This window comes from Ovis aries, chromosome 2 (genome assembly GCF_016772045.2).
Source record: "Ovis aries strain OAR_USU_Benz2616 breed Rambouillet chromosome 2, ARS-UI_Ramb_v3.0, whole genome shotgun sequence".
Taxonomy (NCBI): Eukaryota; Metazoa; Chordata; class Mammalia; order Artiodactyla; family Bovidae; genus Ovis; species Ovis aries.
Window position 1 is genome coordinate 224802741 of NC_056055.1, and position 20238 is coordinate 224822978.

The window sequence follows — 20238 nt, forward strand, 5'->3', positions numbered from 1 at the left end:
AGTTTAAAGTGACAACTGAATTCATTTTCACTGCTGGACTCTAAAGTGCTAATCATGGAAGGCAGGCACTTTGCAATAGTGCATCACACACACACACACACACACACAATCTAGCTAATCTTATTGTGCCTTATATTTGCATGAGTTTTAACTATACATAAATATGAATATTACAGTGCAGTAGGACCTATGTAAGTGGTTCTCGATCCTAGGTATACATTACAAATATCGAGAGGATTAAAAAAAGTAATAATAAAACTAGAGCCAAAAAAAAACTAGAGCCAGAACTCACTCTAGATCAAATGAACCAGTATCTCTGGGTTGGAGCCCAGACACTGTTATTTTTTTCAAAAGCACTCATGACATCACCCTAATTATAACTTGATTTTGGAGGAATTTCATGATTTATGCAAAGATAAAACAACCTTTACCTTGTATATGTTCATCAGTTCACAGGCTGTATACTCTTTACTCTTATTTAGAGGCTTGAATTTGATATCAGAAGGCTTCTTTGCAGTGTAAGTAAATGGACCTGACAAAGTGTCCAAATCATGGGTACCAATAGCAACCAAGGCTCTCTTCCTAAATGTGGAGAGGGGGAGAGAGTGTGAGAAAAAGAAAAGAGATTTGAAGATCTCAAAATTTAAGACTACAGGTTTTTAAAAATTATTTGTAGACAATTCCTTAAAATAGTCTGTTACTATATGACACCTTTACAACCATTAAAAAATAAGAAATTATAAAGCTACTGAAAACGTATTATTTTAGTAGCTGAAATTCCTTCTACCAGTTTTCCCAAGTACTATGTTATTATTAATAGGACATTAACATACCCTTTACCTTTTTTTTAATCATATTTCCCTTTATCTATTTCCCCTAATGTCCTCAAGTAAACATAAGTGTTTTATTAAGTTAGAATAAACCACCCAAAAACTCCTGTTTTTTTTGGCTTTTCTATATTTTCCTAAATTCCCTGTCACATAGCTATATTGCTTTATTAATGGAAATTAATTTTAAGAACTGAGAATTACTTTTAAAACTGAATAAGGAAATTTCAAGAGCTATTAATTTCATTTGTTCTAAGGATTTAAGGTAATTTTAGGAACTTAAAGATATATAGTAGGCAAGAAAGAAACAGAAGTAGGAATATAAAATGGAGCCAGGAACAACGCCAATACTAAATTAGAATCTCAAGGCCTACAGTCTTACCACAGAAGATTACAAATTTCACTCTAAGCTTTACAACAGACAATCCAAAAAGAGAAACTCAAATCAGAATTTATAATATTCTTAAGAAGGCTTCAAATGTGTTTTAGACTATGTAGGTCTAAACTAAATATCAAATGGATAAAATCATTAGTTATCAAGGAATGTGTTGAGTTCACATTACATGAACTATGAAATAGCTTTGAAATTTTATTGAAACAAATTTTGCTCCATCTCAAATTAACACAGCATTATACATCAACTAACTGAATAAATCTTTTGTTCAATCTCTAAGACAGGTGACTAGGATTTTAATGGGTGACTTGAACAGAGCTGTTGACAAGCCTAGAGGGAGTGTTACTGTACTCAATGAGTTACATGTTTATATGCTAGCATCAGATGTGTGCATGCTCAGTTGAGTCCAACTCTTTGCAACCCCATGGACTGTAGCCTGCCAGGCTCCTCTGTTCATGAGATATTCCAGTCAAGAATACTGGAATGGGTAGTCATTCCCTTCTCCAGGGGATCTTTACAACCCAGTGATTGAACCTGCGTCTCTGGCATCAGTAGGTGGATTCTTTACCACCGCACCACCTGAGAAGTCAGCACAGGTAGAAATATACCCATGGCCTGCAACAGAAACCACTCCTCAGAGAAAAAGAACAAAATCAAAAGCCTCTACCATAACAAGTTATTCTGTACACAATCAGAAAGCAGTGCATATGAAAACAGGGAAACACAACATACTCCCAACAAACCAACCCATAAAACTCAGTGCTAAAGATGAGGATTTTCAAATCACCACAGATTTTTAAAATACTACTACCACTACCAAAAAAGCTACTACAATGGTCCAGTAAGTTTAGATAAATCAACAACTGATAAACCCATGAGTAAGAAAATCCATGTTTTCTTGGATATTAATGTTGGTTTTTTAATCTGAAAACAGTATCTCAAAAGTGTCGCTAAATTTCAACTTCAAGCCAATCACAAAAAAATTCTGGATGGATCAGAGAGCTATGCATTTTGAAAAACACAGAGCAAACATAGGTACATACACACACATATATACACAAAAAGGAACCATAAACATTATTCAGAGAAAACACAGATGAACAATGCTTAATTAAAACTGTGGAGCAGGACATCCCTTTAGACACAAAACACAAAAGTCATATAGGAAGACTGATAAATATTGACTATACCCAAATTGTAAACTTTATACAATCAAAAGACCCCATAAGTCAAAAGACACTGAGAGAAAAGGTCTACTACATAGGTAAAGAAAAAGGATTAATATCCCCCAAATAAAAAGATATGAAAACTAAAAATAGAAATCAAGATTCTACTTATTATACTGGCAAAAATGTTGGTAAAGTCTTGCTGTGAAAAAGCAGTGACTAAAAGAACCAAGCGAAAAAAAGAGAAACTTTGTTAAAAAGGAACCAAAGAGATTCTAGAGAGATAAACAATAAAATAATTGAAGTAAAAAGTTTGCTGGATACTTCCAGGAGTAACAGAGACTAGACTGACTCTCTTGCCTGACACAATCACAAAAGAGGAAAGACAAGGCCGGCACTGGACCTCAGGTGATGAAGGACAGGAAAGAGATAAGGGAGATGAGAGACAGGAAACAGGTAAGGTAAGCCCTATGACTGCCCAGCTGACTGCCTGGAGGGACTTCAAGTCACAAGGCAGGAAAGAGGGTCAGGCAGGAGCCCAGTGAACTCCCGAAGTTGAAGAGACACAGCTGAGAGCCTAGAGAGACCAAGCTGGCGGCCAGAGGTCCCCACACAGAGTACTAGAGATGACAGAGCTACACAGAGAGCTCTGCGATGTGCAGAGGGCCCCTCAAGAACTTGCTGAGTGTCAGTCAGGGTGAGCATGTGAGGAAACCACCCAAGGCAGGGGAAAGGACCATCCAAAACAGACCGAAAACCCCGTCCTTCACAGGGCCATGGATGAAGTAGGAACACGTTCTTGCCTCAGTAGTAAGGACTAACTAGCCCTAGACAGAACACTACACAATCAACAAAAACAGAAACACACACACAAGCAGAGAAAAATCCGCGACACCAAAAGCTAGCTCTGTGAAAACTGACACACAAAGATACCCACTAAAGCAACGGATAAAACTTCTAGCTACACTGATCAAAGGGGAAAGAGAAGACACAGTCATTAAAGAGGCGATACGGATACAGATACTGTAGCTATTAAAGGATAATAAGGGAAGATCAACAACTTTCATGCCAATAAAAGTTTACTATAAATCACTTATAATTTAAGTGAAATGATTATATCTCTTGAAAAATACAAATTAGGATTTACTGACTCTGGCATATCAGAGTATTAGGATATAATTTATAACTCCCCTTAGAAAAAGCTCATGATTTCCAGAAATACTGCATAAAACACAACTTAAAGCTGAATTAAGTAAAGAAATAACTTACAATTTAGATTAAAAAATTAGATTCTTCAAATGACCAGAACAGATAACAGGGCTCAAGTACTTACTAGCTATATTAATGCCTATCAGAAATCCTCTATCTTGTCCTATATGGTGAAACTATATTTAAATTCTTATTGTTTTGCTTAAGAGTGACATATTTTCAAGATTTTATAAAACAACTTGGAATAAATGTTATTCAGAATCTTAGAAAAAGCTTCTTCTACCATGTACTCGAAAATGTTTCAAGAAAAGAAACTGTGTGAACTTAACCACAGGTGTTTTATTTTTAAAATACTTTTCACACCAGCAGAAAACACCCAAGGTCTCCTCCCAAACCTGTGTCCAGCCCATCCCTTGCACACAAACCTCTTTTAGTTTCCACAGTTTACCAAATTGTAATCACTGCAATTACTAAAAAATTAGAATTTTTTCCTTTTATATTCAAGACATATGTAAGTATTAATCATACCTTTGATTAGTATGAGGTAACTTATGTTGCTATATTTTAGGGCCACATATAAAAACTTGGTATGTTAGCCAAAGACTGATGTTTCCTATCAGTAACTTTTATTAGGATTTTTGAAAAACTGACATTAGTTCAAGGACTCCCACTGTTACCTTCTTTGACCTTTAGGAGTTGAGGAATTAAACTGATCTGAAAATCATCACACTAAAAGGAGCTGTATGGGAAATGATGTATAGCAATGTCAAAGACAGAATAAGAAAATTCAGTTATTTAAAAATCTCAAAAGAGAAAACACAGTTAAAAAATCTAAAAGGTACCTGCTCTTTGGAAGAAAAGTTATAACAAACCTAGACAGCATATTAAAAAGCTTTGCCAACAAAGGTCCATATAGTCAAAGCTATGGTTTTTCCAGTAGTCATGTATGGATATGAGAAAGTGAAAGTTGTTCAGTCGGGTCTGACTCTGAGACCCCATGGACTAAACAGTCCATGGTATTCTCCAGGCCAGAATAGCAGTGGGTAGCCTTTCCCTTCTCCAGAGGTTCTTCCCAACCAAGGGATCAAACACAGGTATCCTACACTGCAGGTGGATTCTATACCTGCTGAGCCACATGGAAAGTCCATGGATATGAGAGTTGGACTATAAAGAAGCTGAACACCGAAGAATTGATGCTTTTGAACTGTGGTGTTGGAGAAGACTCTTGAGAGTCCCTTGGACTGCAAGGAGATCCAACCAATCATTCCTAAAGGAAATCAACCCTGAATATTCATTGGAAGGACTGATGCTGAGGCTGAAGATCCAATACTTTGGTCACATGATGAGAAGAGCTGACTCATTAGAAAAGACCCTGAATCTGGGAAAGATAGAAAGCAGGAGAAGAAGGGGAGGGCAGAGGATGAGATGGTTGGATGGCATCACCAACTCAATGAACATGAGTTTGAGCAAGCTCTGGGAGATGGTGTGGATTGCCATTCCCTTCTCCAAGGAATCCTCTCAACTCAGAGATCAAACTGAGGTCTCTCACATTGCAGGTAGATTCTTTACCATCTGAGCCACACGGAAGCCCCCAAATTTAAACTTACTTATATTTAAATTTCAGTAAACTTTCTTGTTATTCTCACATATATTTATTTTAGAAAAAAATTTTTTAAAGTCTGCGGGGGTCAGGGGAAGAAAGGAAAGAGGGAGGAAAAGAGGAAGAGAGAAGGGGAGGGAAGGAGGAGAAAGAGGGAGAAGCAACCAAGAAAGAGATACATTCACAAACCTGCAAATGTTCTGATGTAATTTCTCCTGAAGTTCAATGAAGCTGTCATATCTATCTTTTGTAAACTTTATGTTTCGGAGAACCGCTGCAACAGCATACGGGCGTATTTTAGCTGTCTGAAATTCATTTTATCAGTAGAGATGGTAAATATGAAGGCTTCTCTTTGTAATAACATCTTGTAATAGAAAGTCAGCTGTCACAAATTTTCAATCAACAGTAAAATACAGTGGTGATAGAAGAGGAAGTCACTGTCCTCATGGAATTTACATTTTGGCAAGATCTCTGAAAATTTACTGAATTATTGATTTAAAAAATCAACCTTTCAAGCTGTTTGCTCATAGTATTTCTACCAAAACAGCCTTTCCCCAAGAGATTTTCTTTCTAAATGTTATTAACATACCACAATTTAAATAATTATCTCAAAAGTATTTTAAGCAAACATTTGGATGTTACTTTCCAAAATTATTCACAGAAAACAGATGCTGTCCCCTTTCACTTTTTGGTAAAAACAAAATGACAGTTTTCAATCTAGAGGCTAAATATACAATGATCAAAGAAAACTACATTTGGCAGAGAGGTCAGCTCTGTCCCACCTTAGAGATATATACACACAAGGGATGTTTTTAAACGAAAAATAAGAATTGATCCTTATTACCTCTTCTGTGATGATCAACTTCTGGACTTCTCCTTTAGGCATTACCCGTTTATACATTGGAGTCTTTATCCTAAAATATTAAAATAAATGTGTTCATTACTAATCAAAACATTTGAAACTAATTTATTCTGTGTATAGAAAGCATACAAAATGCACAGAAGTAGGACAATGGGTTTAAGTTACAGTAAATCAAATTTGGGCTGAGTATTTAAAAATAAAATCCTAACAAATATTCTAACATTTCTAGCTGTTTAAAAATGGGCTACGATGCCTCATGGTAATGCATATTATCATCACTGGATCTCAGGAGACTAGAAAACCTTTAATTAAGCAAACTGTATGGAGGTATTTAAACATCAGCTGAGGGGCTGGATTAAATAACCTTTAACTTTTATTCCAACCATGAGAGTTTGAACTTCTCAGAAAAACAGAGCTTCTTACAGACACAGATGGTCTGGCCCCACCTGGACCTAATGAATCAGGATATTCAAGAGAAAGGCCTGGTAAATGGTACATTCTGAAGGTAGTTCAGGTGATTGTTATATCAGGCGAGGGTGGGAATCATTGATTTAACAGTGCTTTTCAAACCTCAAGGTGCCTACAATCAACTGGTGAATTTGTTAAAGCATATATTCTGATTCAAGAGGTCTTGGGTAGAAGCAGATTCTGCAGTTCTAACAGGCTTCCAGGTGTTACAGATGCTGGTCCTTGGTCCACACTTCGGGCAGCAAAGGTTTTAAGTCATTTTCCTAATTTTCTCTCATCATAAAAATCATATGAGGTGCCTGTTAAATTCCTATCAGGCAGGTTTGGGAAACACAATATAAGGAGATTATCCCTGACCCTAAAATATAAACATCTGGACTTCCCTGGTGGTATAGTGGATAAGAATCTGCCTGTCAATGCAAGGGGACATGGGTTCGATCCCTGATCTGGGAAGATTCCACATGCCTTGGTGCAATTCAGCCCATGGGCCACAACTACTGAGCACGCGTGCTGCAACTACTGAAGCCCGTATGCCTGTGCTCTACAAGAGACGGCGTTGGTGCTTTAGTCGCTAAGGCCTATCTGATTCTTGCGACCCAAGAACGGTAGCCGGCTCCTCTGTCCATGGGATTTCCCAGATAAGAATATCGCAATGGGTTGCCATTTCCTTCTCCAGGATATCTTCCCAACCCAAAGATCTCATGAAAAGCCACCACAATGAGCAGCCCTCATACCACAACTAGAGAGTAGTCCCCAATCTCCGTATCTAGAGGAAAGCCTGTGAACAGCAACGAAGACCCAAAGCAACCAAAGAATAAAAAATAAATATCTGACTGTCATGCAGAGAAGCAACTGGGTCAACCCTCAAATTTTAACCATCTTATTAACCAAATGCATTATCACTCTTTCACCAACACCTGTCTCTCGTCTGACGGCCTCATAGTTTCAAAGTCTAGCCTATCAGCCTGAGGCTCATATTCTTTTGCATCTGACAAGATAATGGGTAAGTAATCAAAAAATAATTATTTTTTTCCATGTCCATTATTTATTTAATTGGAGGCCAATTACTTTACAATATTGTGGTGGTTTTTGACATACATTCACATGAATCAGCCATGGGTGTACCTGTGTTCCCCATCCTGACCCTCCCTTCCACCTCCCTCCCCATCCCATCCGTCAGGGTCATCCCAGTGCACCAGCCCTGAGCACCCTGCCTCATGCATCAAATCTGGACTGGCGATCTATTTCATATATGATAATATACATGTTTCAATGCTATTCTCTCAAATCATCCCACCCTCACCTTTTCCCACAGAGTCCAACAGTCTGTTCTTTATAATTATTTTTGATAGCTTTACTGTTTCACCTCTTTTTCACTTTACATATTCATCACTTTCTATACATATTACATGAAGAGTCGGAAGGGGACTTGAAAATATTCTTCATTATCAATTACAAGCTTGAAACTACAGAAGTCAATTAACTTGCTCACAGCCGTCATGAGATCTTCAGTTTTCCAGTCAGGAAGCTCCATTTCTGAGCTTCCTCAAAATTCTTAAGAAAACAGCATATAGGGTTGCAGCCTTCTGCTTTTCTCCCAACTTTTAACCAACTCCATGAACTATCTATTCCAACTAGATTACGGAAGGAACTCACATGAACCCACTAAAGAGTTGTTAAAGAAGCCATAAAAATCATTAACCACTCCAGTTTTAAAATATGCTCCCCAAATGAAAGACTATGACTCTTTTTCTCAATTTTCCAATGACTACATCTACATGCTCCAGTCAGCTCTCCATGTAGACCCAAAGCTGTGGATCTGTCCAACAAGCTTTTTTCCAGAAACTTAGACACGGTTGTTGATAATGACAGGCAAAGAAAAAAGAAATCCCACTTAGCCACGGGTTTAATGAATTTATTCCCTTACCTTTCTTTGAAGACTTGAAGTCCTCGAACCAATCCTTCCAGACACAGCAGGTCATATCTATTGGCAGGGACGTCGATTTTGTAGAGAACAACATCAGAGGCCCCATGGGCCTTTTCATTACCTTGTTCCTTACTTATAATTTCCTTTTCAGATGTCTAAAACAAACCCAAAAATTAAAATAAAACTAAATAAATCTAAATTTTTTTCAAAAAAGTCATTATCAGTCCTATAAAGAAGTAACTACACTATTCATGCTCTTTCCAGAACAGCAGAAAGCTGTCTAAAGCAAGGCGTGGGCTAAACTTTGCCTACTAAACAAAAGTGTCAATGAGACAAAGTAAAGGAAATTCACCAAATAAAAGCTATGTTGGGAATTCCCTGGCGGTCCAGAGGTTAGGTCACCACACTTTCACTGCTGAGGGCCTGGGTTCAAACCCTGGTCAGGGAACTAAGACCCCACAAGCCAAGAAACAAAAAAAGAGAGAGAAAGAAAAAAGAAAAAAAAATGAAAAGATATGCAACTTTTTATAAGATAATGACTCTAAAAGCTAAGTCCTATGGGCACCCAAGACTAGAAGCAACATGAAAATGAGAATAATACTATAAAAGCAAACAAAAACATTTGAAGAGATCATCAGAAGCTGTGGTATAAATCAGAAGGGATTATAGGTATATAGTCCATGGGGTTGCAAAGAGCTGGACACAACTGAGTGACTTTCACTCACTCACTAACTCACTCACAGGTACAATGGGAAGAGGCCCAAGGACAGTAAAGGGTATAGAGCAGCAAGAGCAAAAACAAATGAGGGAGAAAGGAGAAGAAATACCACTAGAATAAATTCAGTGCAGAATAAAAAGCTTGGAATATCTCAATCACCACACTGTAGAGACTTTCTTAAAAACAGTCATTGCCAAGAAGTTAAATTCTGTTCTCTACATTTACCATGGCAGGAAACTGTCTATATATTTATTTCCAATCAAATTCCTTAGAAGTCATACTCCAACCACTAATGTTACCCACTAGTTATCCATTCCAGTATTCTTGCCTGGAGAATCCTATGGACAGAGGAGCCTGGCAGGCTACAGTTCATGGGGTTGCAAAGAGTCAGATATGACTGAGCAACTGAACTAAACTGGAAAATAAGTTGTTTTTTTTTTAAAGAAACAAAAAAATTAAACAAAGAAGAGGATAAAGAGCAAAGGGAAGAGAATGGGGCAGGAGAGGAAGAGGAGAAAAGAAATGGGGGAGAGCCGGGGGAGGATGTGAGAAGAGGCAGGAAAAATTAAAATTTCAACTGAGTTCCATCCAAAGGGTCAACAAAATTGCTAATGTTTTAGTGAAGGAAGATGAGTCACTTCATAGGGGTGCTGGATTTCAGGCAAGACCCCATATAAAGAAGGGGAGAAAACATAACTAGAGATCCTTTGCAAAAAAGACATAGCTGCCTAAGTCTTCTCCCATTTTCAGTATCTCAGTTCATACAAAGATCACAGGTGATGACTGTGATCAATGCAGGTTTATCAATGCTAACAAAAATGTTATGGAAATCAATAACCACAGAAACTTCAGAGCCAGAGGGATCTATGATAAGCGAAAGTTAAAGTGTTAGTCCCTCAGACGTGTCCACCTCTTTGCAACCCCATGGACTGTAGCCTGCCAGGCTCCTCTGTCCATAGGATTCTCCAGACAAGAATACTGGAATGGGCTGCCATTTCTCCTCCAGGTCAGGGGATCGTCCTGACCCAGGGATCGAACCTGGGCCTCCTGCATTGCAGGCAGACTCTTTACTGTCTGAGCCACCAGGGAAGCCCAGCAGGATCTACAGGGATCCCGGAAAGGATCATACATGTAAACTCCTTATTTTACAGATGAAAAATAGGCCCAGAGAGGCAATGTAATGTCCATGGTTCCACAGCTAGTAAATGTGGGAGCTCAAACTAATACTTCATTTTTCTGACCTTCAGTCCAATGCTTAGATATTACAAAACCTCAAACATAATTTTGAGTCTAATAAAATTAATATATACTATAGAAATCTCAGCTGACTTCTCAAACATATAGATGCTCATTAACATTAAAAAATTCTTTTTTGTATCATTAGTAAAGAAGCAGCAGGAAAAATAAGACAACACAGGTTTTTGTCAGTCTGAAGGCTTTTTTAACCTTATAGTGTTATTATACACTGAACAGATTAAGAAGGCTTGGGGGGAAAAAATAACACTAATTACCAAGAAATATTAAGTTGTCTTTTTAGTTACAAGCACAATGTCTCCAATACATAATCAATATTAGTTATCTATTTGGTAAATAAAGCTATTTTTTAAACATTTCAATCATTGTACAATCAAAAGACCAGGAAAATGTTTCAAAATCATTTTTACAAGCAATTCTTCAAAAGGCAGGAGCTCATTTTACAACATCAATGTATAGAGTAATAAATGAATGAATTCACACTGGAACAAGCACAGGAGGAGGTGGGATGGGGCTCAGAGGAAAGGGAGGAAGAGGAGCCAGAGGCCAAGGAGACAGCAACTCTGGCTGAAGCTCAGTTTCCACTGCTCCCAGACCCCTTCCTGATGACTCGAGGGGACGGCATCCGAATAAAGGCATGAACCCCTTCGGAGATTTCACATAAAGCAACACCTTAGAATCAGAGTTTAGTCTCATAACTCAGAGAACACAGAAACTACCAGGGCCCACAAATGTTTCCTCTTAGTCTAACCGTAAGGTAACAAAGATAAAATGTAATGAACTGAGACACAGAATATTAAGGAAATATCTAATACATACAATTTCATCAAGTTCCAGTCCAAATTCAAAACACAGTTCATCAAATTCTTCATCAGCTAGGGGGAAAAAGAGATTACAAATTTTAATCCGTTCAGTACAAATGCAAATAGCACATAAATACTGAATCTTTTTAACTGTCTTACACTGAACATACTAGATATCAGGCATCACATATCACCATTTAAAAACAAAAAAAGCTTGATCAAAAACAATTTTTAAAGAAAGAAAAACAAAACTATTAAATAAAGGGCTCATTCACCTAACTAATATCAGCTATAGAATCAGATTACCTGATTGTAAGCATGGGGAGTTTACATTTACTTGGAAGAAAAACAACGTGTGAGCAGGGATCTAATGTAAAGTGGGTCCAAATCACAGATCCAACACAATGGAATCATGCCATATAAACGCTATCATTTCAAATTGTCTGAGGTGGCCTGACAGCTGGCTTTGGAGCCAGCTCAATCCGAGTTCAATTTCTGACTGTTCCACTAGTCCTGAGAGCTTACCTTATGGAAACTTTCTGATTCCTATGCCTCATAAAGTAGTATTTTACAGCCATGCATGCAACTGTTGGAAAGATTTAAATGAGTTCATGCAGATAACGGGCTTCACCTCGTGTCCTGAAACACAGCAGGTCTGCAATAGTCCTCTTCCCTACTTTTAAATTATATCTCACTCTGCTTTGCTACCTGATATACAGCATTGTCAGGGTTTTCATGTTACAAAGAATGGAACACAAACCATCATTACCAGTATATTCTACTGTTAAGCTGGTCTTAAGATCTCTGATCCTGACATTGAAGTTCAATTCAAGTTAACATTTACTGAGCATCTTCTATGAGTTGGCACTATACTAGATGCCAGGGCTACAAAGATAAATAAAACACAATTCCTGCCATAACTACTCCCTACTTCAGTAAACAAACCAGATACGTAAATACAGACATGTTGAGTGCAAGGTACAGAGTTGGCACAAAGGAAGTCATCAACTGAGGGTCAGTAAAAACTTCACAGAAAGGAGTCCATTAGGCAGGGGCCGTGGGGAGTTAAGACAACAGCATGAGAAATCTGGCACATTCCATATGAATGCTGCATGAGGCTCATGTCAGGAAGAGATACGATGGAAGAAGTAGAGAGAAGTCATCTCCTGATGCCAAGGGATTTGCCCTCCGTCCTGCCTGAGGCAACAGGGAGTTACACTCCAGGACTTCCAACCGGGCAACAGCATGATCAGATCTGCACTTTAGAGCAGTGGTACCCAACCTTTTTGGCACCAGGGACCGGTTTTGTGGAAGACAGTTTTTCCACAGACCTAGGAGGATGATTCAAGCACATTACGTTTATCATGTACTTTATTTCTCTTTTTATTACATCAGCACCACCTCAGAAAAATCAGGCATTAGATCCCAGAGGTCAGGGACCCCTGCTTTAAAGAATGCTGGCAGGGGACTTCCGTGGCATCCCCAGTGGTTAAGACTGCGATCCTAATGCAGGGGACACAGGTTCGATCCCTGGTCAGGGAACTAAGATCCCACATGCTACATGGTGCAGCCAAAAAAAATAAATAATGGTGGCAGACGAACTGGAGCAGACAATCTACTGCAAACAAGTGAGACAGTGAGGGATCCATTAAAGCAGCAGCAGTGAGTGTGAGGGAGAAGGAAGAATATGAGAAACGGGGCAGGTAGAATCTGTAAGGCTCAAAGGCTGACTGGGAGGTGGGAAGAGTGAGTGAGCAGGAGGCGCCTGGGATGGCTCCCAGGTCCCTGGTGGGGGTGAACATGTAGGTGGGGGGTATCACTAATCAGGGCAGGAGGTGAAAGAGGCCTCCAATGATCCCTCCTCCTGGCGCTCGCACCCTGTTAACTGAGGTCTCAAACGACCACATGAATGAACCTGGAAGCATACTGTCCAGCCCAGCCCAGCTCTGAGATGCCTGCACGCCCAGCTGACAACTTGCGTGCAACCCAGTGGGAGACCCAGGGCCAGCTCTCCCAGCTATGCAGCTCCTCCTTCGATTCCTCTCTCAGAAACTGTGCAAAATAATAAAGCCTTCTCATTTTAGCCTCCTACGTACTGGTGCAATCAGTGATCTAGCAGTAAATAACTAACACAGACTTTGGTCCCTGCGCTGCCCGTAACAAAACCAAAGAGGCTCTGGAGTCAGGAGGTGGGCTTTGACAGGGTAAACAAAACCTCAAGTGCCTGACAAAGCTGTTATTTGAAGCCTCAGCCTCCGACAAAGAGGCAGGTAAGGACATGGAGGAAGTGAGGAAGTGTTACTGGGAACTGACAGACCCGGCATCCTTTTTATGTAGAGGCCAAGCTTAGCAACACTGTTGCTGACGGTTACTGGGACTCAAGAAAATGTACCCACTCAACAAGGTGATGGTAACTAAGCTTTCCATCCAGTGCTGACACAGTGGTTTATAATGTGAGAGAAGAGGGGAGGACTAGCAAACAATAAGGAGCCGGGACTTGACGGTTTTAAAAATTCTCAGTCTCCCCAGATGTAACAAATGCTAAGATTAAAAAATGACTTCTGCGCAAAGAGCAAATCCAGAACATTGCCAGGGAGACATGGTCTAAAGATGAAATCAAGGGTGTGACTGTAAACTCTTGCTGCTGCTGCTGCTAAGTCGCTTCAGAGACTCAGCAAAATCAAAAACACTGTTCACTCAGACAAAAGGCACTATGGATCAAGAAATGAAGGATATGCCTCACAAATTTATTCAGTCACCCAACTGAGTCTAAATAAGAGCACTGTGTCACCAGAAGCCCAAGGTACAAAACAGCTTATTTCAGAGATCCGTGGGTGGTGTGGCTTTTGACCAAGGAAGTGGAAACCAACAAAACTGACTGAAGATTCAGAATTTTTTTTTTTTTTAAAGAAATACATATGCACAAACATTGAAAGCTGGAGCTAAAAGGGATAAAGATGGGAAGAAATGAACACTGAAAAATCTGTTCGTGGGAAGAAGACTGAGAAAACCAATCAGTTGTAAAGAGTCCTTTCTTTTCACCAAAAAAATAAAGTAACGAGCATCACTCAGAGGGTAGAACCAAGAGACTAGAGGGTAGGGCAGAACCAAGGACAAAGACCCCAGGCCTGAAGTTCTAATCAAGAATCTCCAACATTTACCAGCTCAATTTCAGAACTACCATGGACCAGTAACTCCTTTGTGTCTCACATCTTTCTCTTTTGAAAAACAATGCGCTAGGCGCACATGGAGCAGATAACCTGTCTCTTTAGCCTTTCGGGTCAAGAGTAATTATACTCGAGGAGCTGTACTTAGGAAACTACACTGAAGAGCCTCGTCCACAGCTGGACCTGATTTAGATGAAGAGACTGGGTTCTGAGCTGCTGCTGAAATGCGATGACACTTCTTGGGGCTTTGGGAGGGAGTGCATGTTGCATGTGGGAGGAACATGAATCACTGGGGGCCACAGGACAGACGGGACTAGTCAGTTCCCAAGCTGGCCTCCAAGAACACTTGCCTCTGGTCTTCTGGTACCAACATCCTTTGCAGTCTCCACTTGCACAGTGCCAGAACTGGTCTCTGTGACCCAGAGGATATGGCCAGGGATGGTATATCACTTCTGATACGTTAGGAAAAACTATGGCTTCTATTGTGAGCTCTCTCTTGACTAGCTGCTCTCCTGGACCTCTCACTCTGGGACAAATGAGTCACCATGTTGCAAGCAGTCCTATGCAGAGGTCAAGGTGGGAAGCACTGAAATCTCTGACCAAAACTCAGCAAGGAACTGCTGTCTGCCAACAGGCACTTGAGTGAACCTGGAATTAAGACTCTCCAGCCTATTAGACCTTGAGATGAGTATAGACCTGACACCTTTACTGCAACCAGGAGAAAGTCAGAACCACTCAGCTAAGTCACTCCCCAATCCTTGAGCCTCAGAAATATATACCAAATGACCATTGTTTTAAGGTGCTAAATTTGAGGATTATCTATGGATAACTAAATGGTTACTGACCAAATTATTTGGACTCATTAAAATATACTGAATCCTTTAGAGTCCAAATTATCATACAATTTGTTTTATTCCGTTCAGCTGTATTTCACCAATTAAATGCAAGGAAAAACTAATAATAAATCATGTTTAATAATTCCCACTAACAAAATGACATCCCTAAGTAACTACATCTTTGGGGTTTATATGATATACAGAAGTGGCTCTGACAGCATTGCAAGCAATTACACCAAGGCAGGACAGGCCCAGAATTGAAGAACCGTGAAAACAAATCAGTTAACAAGAAAACGAGTGGCAAGAGGAAAACATCTTAACAGAAAGGTGATTAAAAAAAGATGGACTAAGGAGACAAAACTGCCCCAGAAGAGCAAAATGAATAGAATAAAAGCAGCTTGAGGGATTCCCTGATGGCTCAGTGGTACAGATCCAACCTTAATTTAATTAACATTTAAAAGATTAAGAACACGTAAAATATAAATAATGATGAGTATTATTCCTGAACTGTCTGAAGTACACCAACATCAGCCTTCCTGAGTGAAACTTTAATGAGCCAGCAGTCAACAGATATTTATGAATAATCAAGTTTACCTGATATCTCTCAATATGAAAAAAAGGGAGAGGGCAGCTAGAGAATAAAACATCAGATGATGGTAAATAGGCTATCAATCTTACCATTTTTAAAATCCTAGATAATTTCTTACTTTCCCAGATATGGATATCCAAGTGGGAATACACCATAGCTGTCCTGAACAAATTTTGTAACATACCACCTTGTGTAATTCAGATATATCATAAACAATTAATGAGAATACGGTTTAGAAGGATGGGTAAGAAATATAAAAAAGCACAGCATGAAATAAACAGTGTCAAGAATAAGAGCCCCATTTAGAGGACAAGAGCATTATATCTATTTTTAGGGACTTAGGGCCAAACATCGGGCTTTCCAGGGGGCTCACTGGTAAAGATTCCACCTGCCAATGCGGGAGATTCAGGATCCATCCCTGGGTGCGGAAGATCCCCAGGAGAAGGAAATGGCAACCCACCTCCCAGGATTCTTGCTCAGGAAATCCCATGGACAGAGGAGGCTGGAGGGCTACAGTCCATGGGGAAGCAAAAGAGTCAGGCAAGACTTAGCGACTAAACAACAAGGACAAAAGACTAGGGCGAATAACATTTTAAGAATACAGGTAACCCTTGAAGGAGGCAGGGATCCGGGTTCGAACCCCTCCACCAGGTCCGAAATCTCTGTATAACTTACAGTTGGCCCTCCTGCGGTCTGCATGGGAGGATTCAACAACCACAAATTATGTAGAACTTCAGTATTTATTGCTGAAAATAAAACCTTCTATAAGTGGACCCGCTCAGTTCAAACTTGGACTGTTCAAGGCTTAGCTGCACCACAGTATCTAAAAGTACACCTGAAGAGCTTTTAGTTTTTAAAAGCTAACTTTATTTCCACAGTAGTATCTTATTGTAGAGAGCAGTACCTGAGGGGGTAGCTATATTGAGCCCTTGAACTAAAAACAGCTCTCACAAACCAATTATCACACTCCTTACACAAGCTGATAACACTGGACACGGCAGATGTCACTCCAACTGCTACATGTATAGGATAATTGGTAAGTGTACTTTATATTCCCCTTTTTTCCAGTGGCAGTGTTTTTTTTTAACACTGAAGAGATGAAGGGCAGCCTAAAGACTAGGTCCTCCGAGTCGACTCCTCGTCACTCAGGGCTACCACCTAATTAATGTTTTTCCAAACACAGTATCTTTTTTGTTTCCCTGCTAGCATTTAACAGTATCCAAACCAGCACAGTTACTAAGCTGGTTTTATTATCTGCCCCTTTCATCAGAAATGTGAAGGTGGTGGACTTTAGGCGCCCTGTGCACCGCTGTATTCCCAAAATGCCAAGAACAATACATGGGACATAAACGGAGTTAGGTAAACGTGAATAAAATTAAAACTAGAAAGGAAAGCAAGCTGCCTCTCCTGCTCCTGCTCACAAATGGAGCTCCCAGAGCGCTCTTCTTGCACTGGCTACACTTGGAATGACATCCGGAGATTCATTCCTGTTCTACCGCCTGGCATCAGGTACGCCGGAGGCGCTCCGGAAGAGACCCGTGAATGAATGACACTGCGAGCCCAGCACGTGCGGGTGCTGCCCTGACACCCGCGGCAAACTCTGTTCCCGGAGGCTACAATACAAACGCGGTTGGCCTACCCTAGCTGGACCCCGAACGCCCGAGGCCAAAACCTGCGCGCAGCATAAACGTGGCCACAATGCCTTTTTGCAAGAGGGTCTCAGCCTCCGAGGAGAGGCGCAGAGTACAGGCTACGGGGCGCACACTCACTGTAGGTCCGGCCCAGGGCTCGGAAGAGCAGATCTCGCTTCACGCTGACAGTCGGCATGGCGAGTCCGGCCCACTGCGCCTGCGCGGAGCGCGGGCCCGGGCTCGGCGACCGGTCTGTGTATAGGACCCAACCCTTCCGTGCGGGCTGTCTTGAATATTGCCCGTCTAATTCTCACATTCCTCCTCCAGACTTTCATTTGAAAGCAGGTGAGTTGCCACCATGAAGCTCGTTAAACCTAATTCGTTGGGAGAATAAACTGGAGGCCGAAAAAGATGACCTACTTGGATAGAATGGGCGAGGGTTTGATAGGCAGTAAGATGAACACCCCGCGAAAGTCCTCACGCCTTCAACACTTTACGGAAGGAGGACGGCCAGCTAGGTGGGCGGGGCAAAGGGGGTCGAGTGCGTGGAGGAGGCGGGACCTAGAGATGGAGACGCCTCTTGGGAGGGAGTGAGACTGTGAGAAGGCGAGGTCTCAGGCAGCTCCAGGTGGCGCTAGGGATAAAGAGCCTTCCTGCCAGTGCAGCAGAGCTAAGAGACTTGGGTTCCATCCCTGGATGGGGAAAATCCTCTGGACGAGGGCGCGGAAACAAACCCTCTCCAGTATCTTGTCTGGAGAATCCCACAGACAGAGGAGCCTGGCAGGCTACAATCCTTGGGGTGGCAGAGTCAGACACGACTGACTCTTATTAGCAGGCAGCCGGGACTGCGTGATGTGCAAACCCAAGTAGCGAGAGCCAGACTGTTAGCGCTTCTGCTTTTATTTCATTCTTTAAACCCTGATCCTGGGAAAAATTGAAAGCGGGAGGAGAAGGGGACGACAGAGGAGGAGATGGTTGGATAGCATCACCGACTCAATGGACATGAGTTTGAATAAACTCCGGGAGTTGGTGATAGTCAGGGAGGCCTGGCGTGCTGCAACTCATGGGGTCACAAAGAGTCGGACACGACTGAGTGGCTGAACTAAAAAATCTAGTCTCTTACACCCTACTACGTGTTCCAGCTGTGCTTTGGCCCTTATCGCAGCCGTATTAGGGAGGCTTCCTTAGAAACCATTTTTTTAAAGCGGAAACGGACTGACATGTACTCGGTTTCTATTGGCAGATGCTGTGCTCAGTCCTTTGCTGGCCTTGGCAGATCTCCTTCTAAAAACATTCAGTGTAATCGGCAGCATTGAAAGTGAAAGTCGCTCAGTCGTGTCTGACTCTTTGCGACCCCATGGACTATAGTCTACCACACTCCTCCATCCATGGGATTTTCCAGGCAAGGGTACTGGAGTGAGTTGCCATTTCCTTCTCCAGAGGATCTTCCCAACGCAGGGATCGAACCCAGGTCTCCCACATTGTAGGCAGACGCTTTACCATCTGAGCCACCAGGGATCCAGGCCCTAATGCCTGAAACCTGTAAATGTTACCTTAAATGGAAACAGTCCTTTTATTTAGTTAAGATTTTCGAGATGTAGAACCTATCCCGGATTATAAGTTCAGTTCAGTTCAGTTCAGTCGCTTAGTCGTGTCCGACTCCTTGCGACCCCATGAATCGCAGCACGCCAGGCCTCCCTGTCCATCACCAACTCCCAGAGTTCACTCAAACTCATGTCCATCCAGTCGGTGATGCCATCCAGCCATCTCATTCTCTGTCGACCCCTTTCCTCCTGCCCCCAATCCCTCCCAGCATCAGAGTCTTTTCCAATGAGTCAACTCTTTGCATGAGGTGGCCAAAGTACTGGAATTTCAGCTTTAGCATCATTCCTTCCAAAGAACACCCAAGGCTGATCTCCTTTAGAATGGACTGATTGGATCTTGATTATAAGAATAGCCCCTAAATGCAATCACATGTATTATTATAAGAGGAATGTCTAGGCAGTTTGAGTGGCGGTTGGAAAAGAATTTCCAGACACAGTATTTCAGAAGGGATTTTCTTGAGAATAGGAGCGGAGATAATGAGGGCGCTGCTAGCACAGTGGACTGGGGGCTATTAGAACAGCTACAGCAACCCTGCTCAAGGGAGAGCAGATGCTTTTCCTGGGTTAGTAGCCAATTTTTATAGCCTCAAGACAGAAGTCCTGCTGGAAGGGTGACATAGGTGATTGGTCAGAGTGCTATGGGGTGAGCACTGGAGTGGGCATTTTTGCCTAAAATGGGATCAGGAAGCTTGTTGGTGTTGATTGGTGGGCAGGGAGGAGGCTTTTGGTAAGGGTTACAAAGGGGCTTGCATGCTAAGTCACTTAAGTCATGTCCAAATGTGTGGAACCATATAGACTGTAGCCTGCAGGTTGCTCTATCCATGGGATTCTCCAGGGAAGAATACTGAAGTGGGTTGCTATGCCCTCCTCCAGGGGATCTTTCCAACTCAGGATGTGAGCCCAAGTCTTCTATGTCTCCTGAGTTGGCAGATGGGTTCTTTACCACTAGCACCACCTGGGAAGCCCCACAAAGGGGCTTAGTCAGATCCAGAGGTGACCTTGGTTCTGGGGTCCACTTAAATGGCATTGGTGAAATGCTTAGCACCTGTGGCCTTGGGGCAGGACTCTGTGAAGAAGTTAGAGGAAGATTTAAGATTAAGTAAAACAGAAGAGAGGAAGCAGCGTAACCATGGGGGACGAGGGATACAGCCACAATCCAGGGAATGCCAGGAACCACCAGAAG

At 41.4% G+C, this 20238-nt stretch overlaps 1 protein-coding gene across 3 annotated transcripts in view; it reads right to left on the reverse strand.

Moving 5' to 3' along the window:
* Window positions 1–17672, reverse strand: part of FARSB (phenylalanyl-tRNA synthetase subunit beta) — a 72069-nt gene extending 54397 nt beyond the window's left edge. For 2 of the 3 annotated variants that reach the window (XR_009599653.1, XM_004004962.6), the window contains exons 1-6: window positions 17590–17672; window positions 11245–11300; window positions 8454–8608; window positions 6041–6110; window positions 5386–5501; window positions 432–582 (exon numbers count right to left, since the gene is read on the reverse strand). Coding sequence is in view for 2 of the 3 variants with exons in the window: in XM_004004962.6 (XP_004005011.3) it covers window positions 432–582; window positions 5386–5501; window positions 6041–6110; window positions 8454–8608; window positions 11245–11300; window positions 17590–17647 (606 nt within the window). In the remaining variant the exon portion in view is untranslated. The remainder of the gene's footprint in view (window positions 1–431; window positions 583–5385; window positions 5502–6040; window positions 6111–8453; window positions 8609–11244; window positions 11301–17589) is intronic. The other variant, XM_042244305.2, reaches the window with a different exon arrangement.
* Between the last annotated feature and the right edge of the window lie 2566 nt (window positions 17673–20238).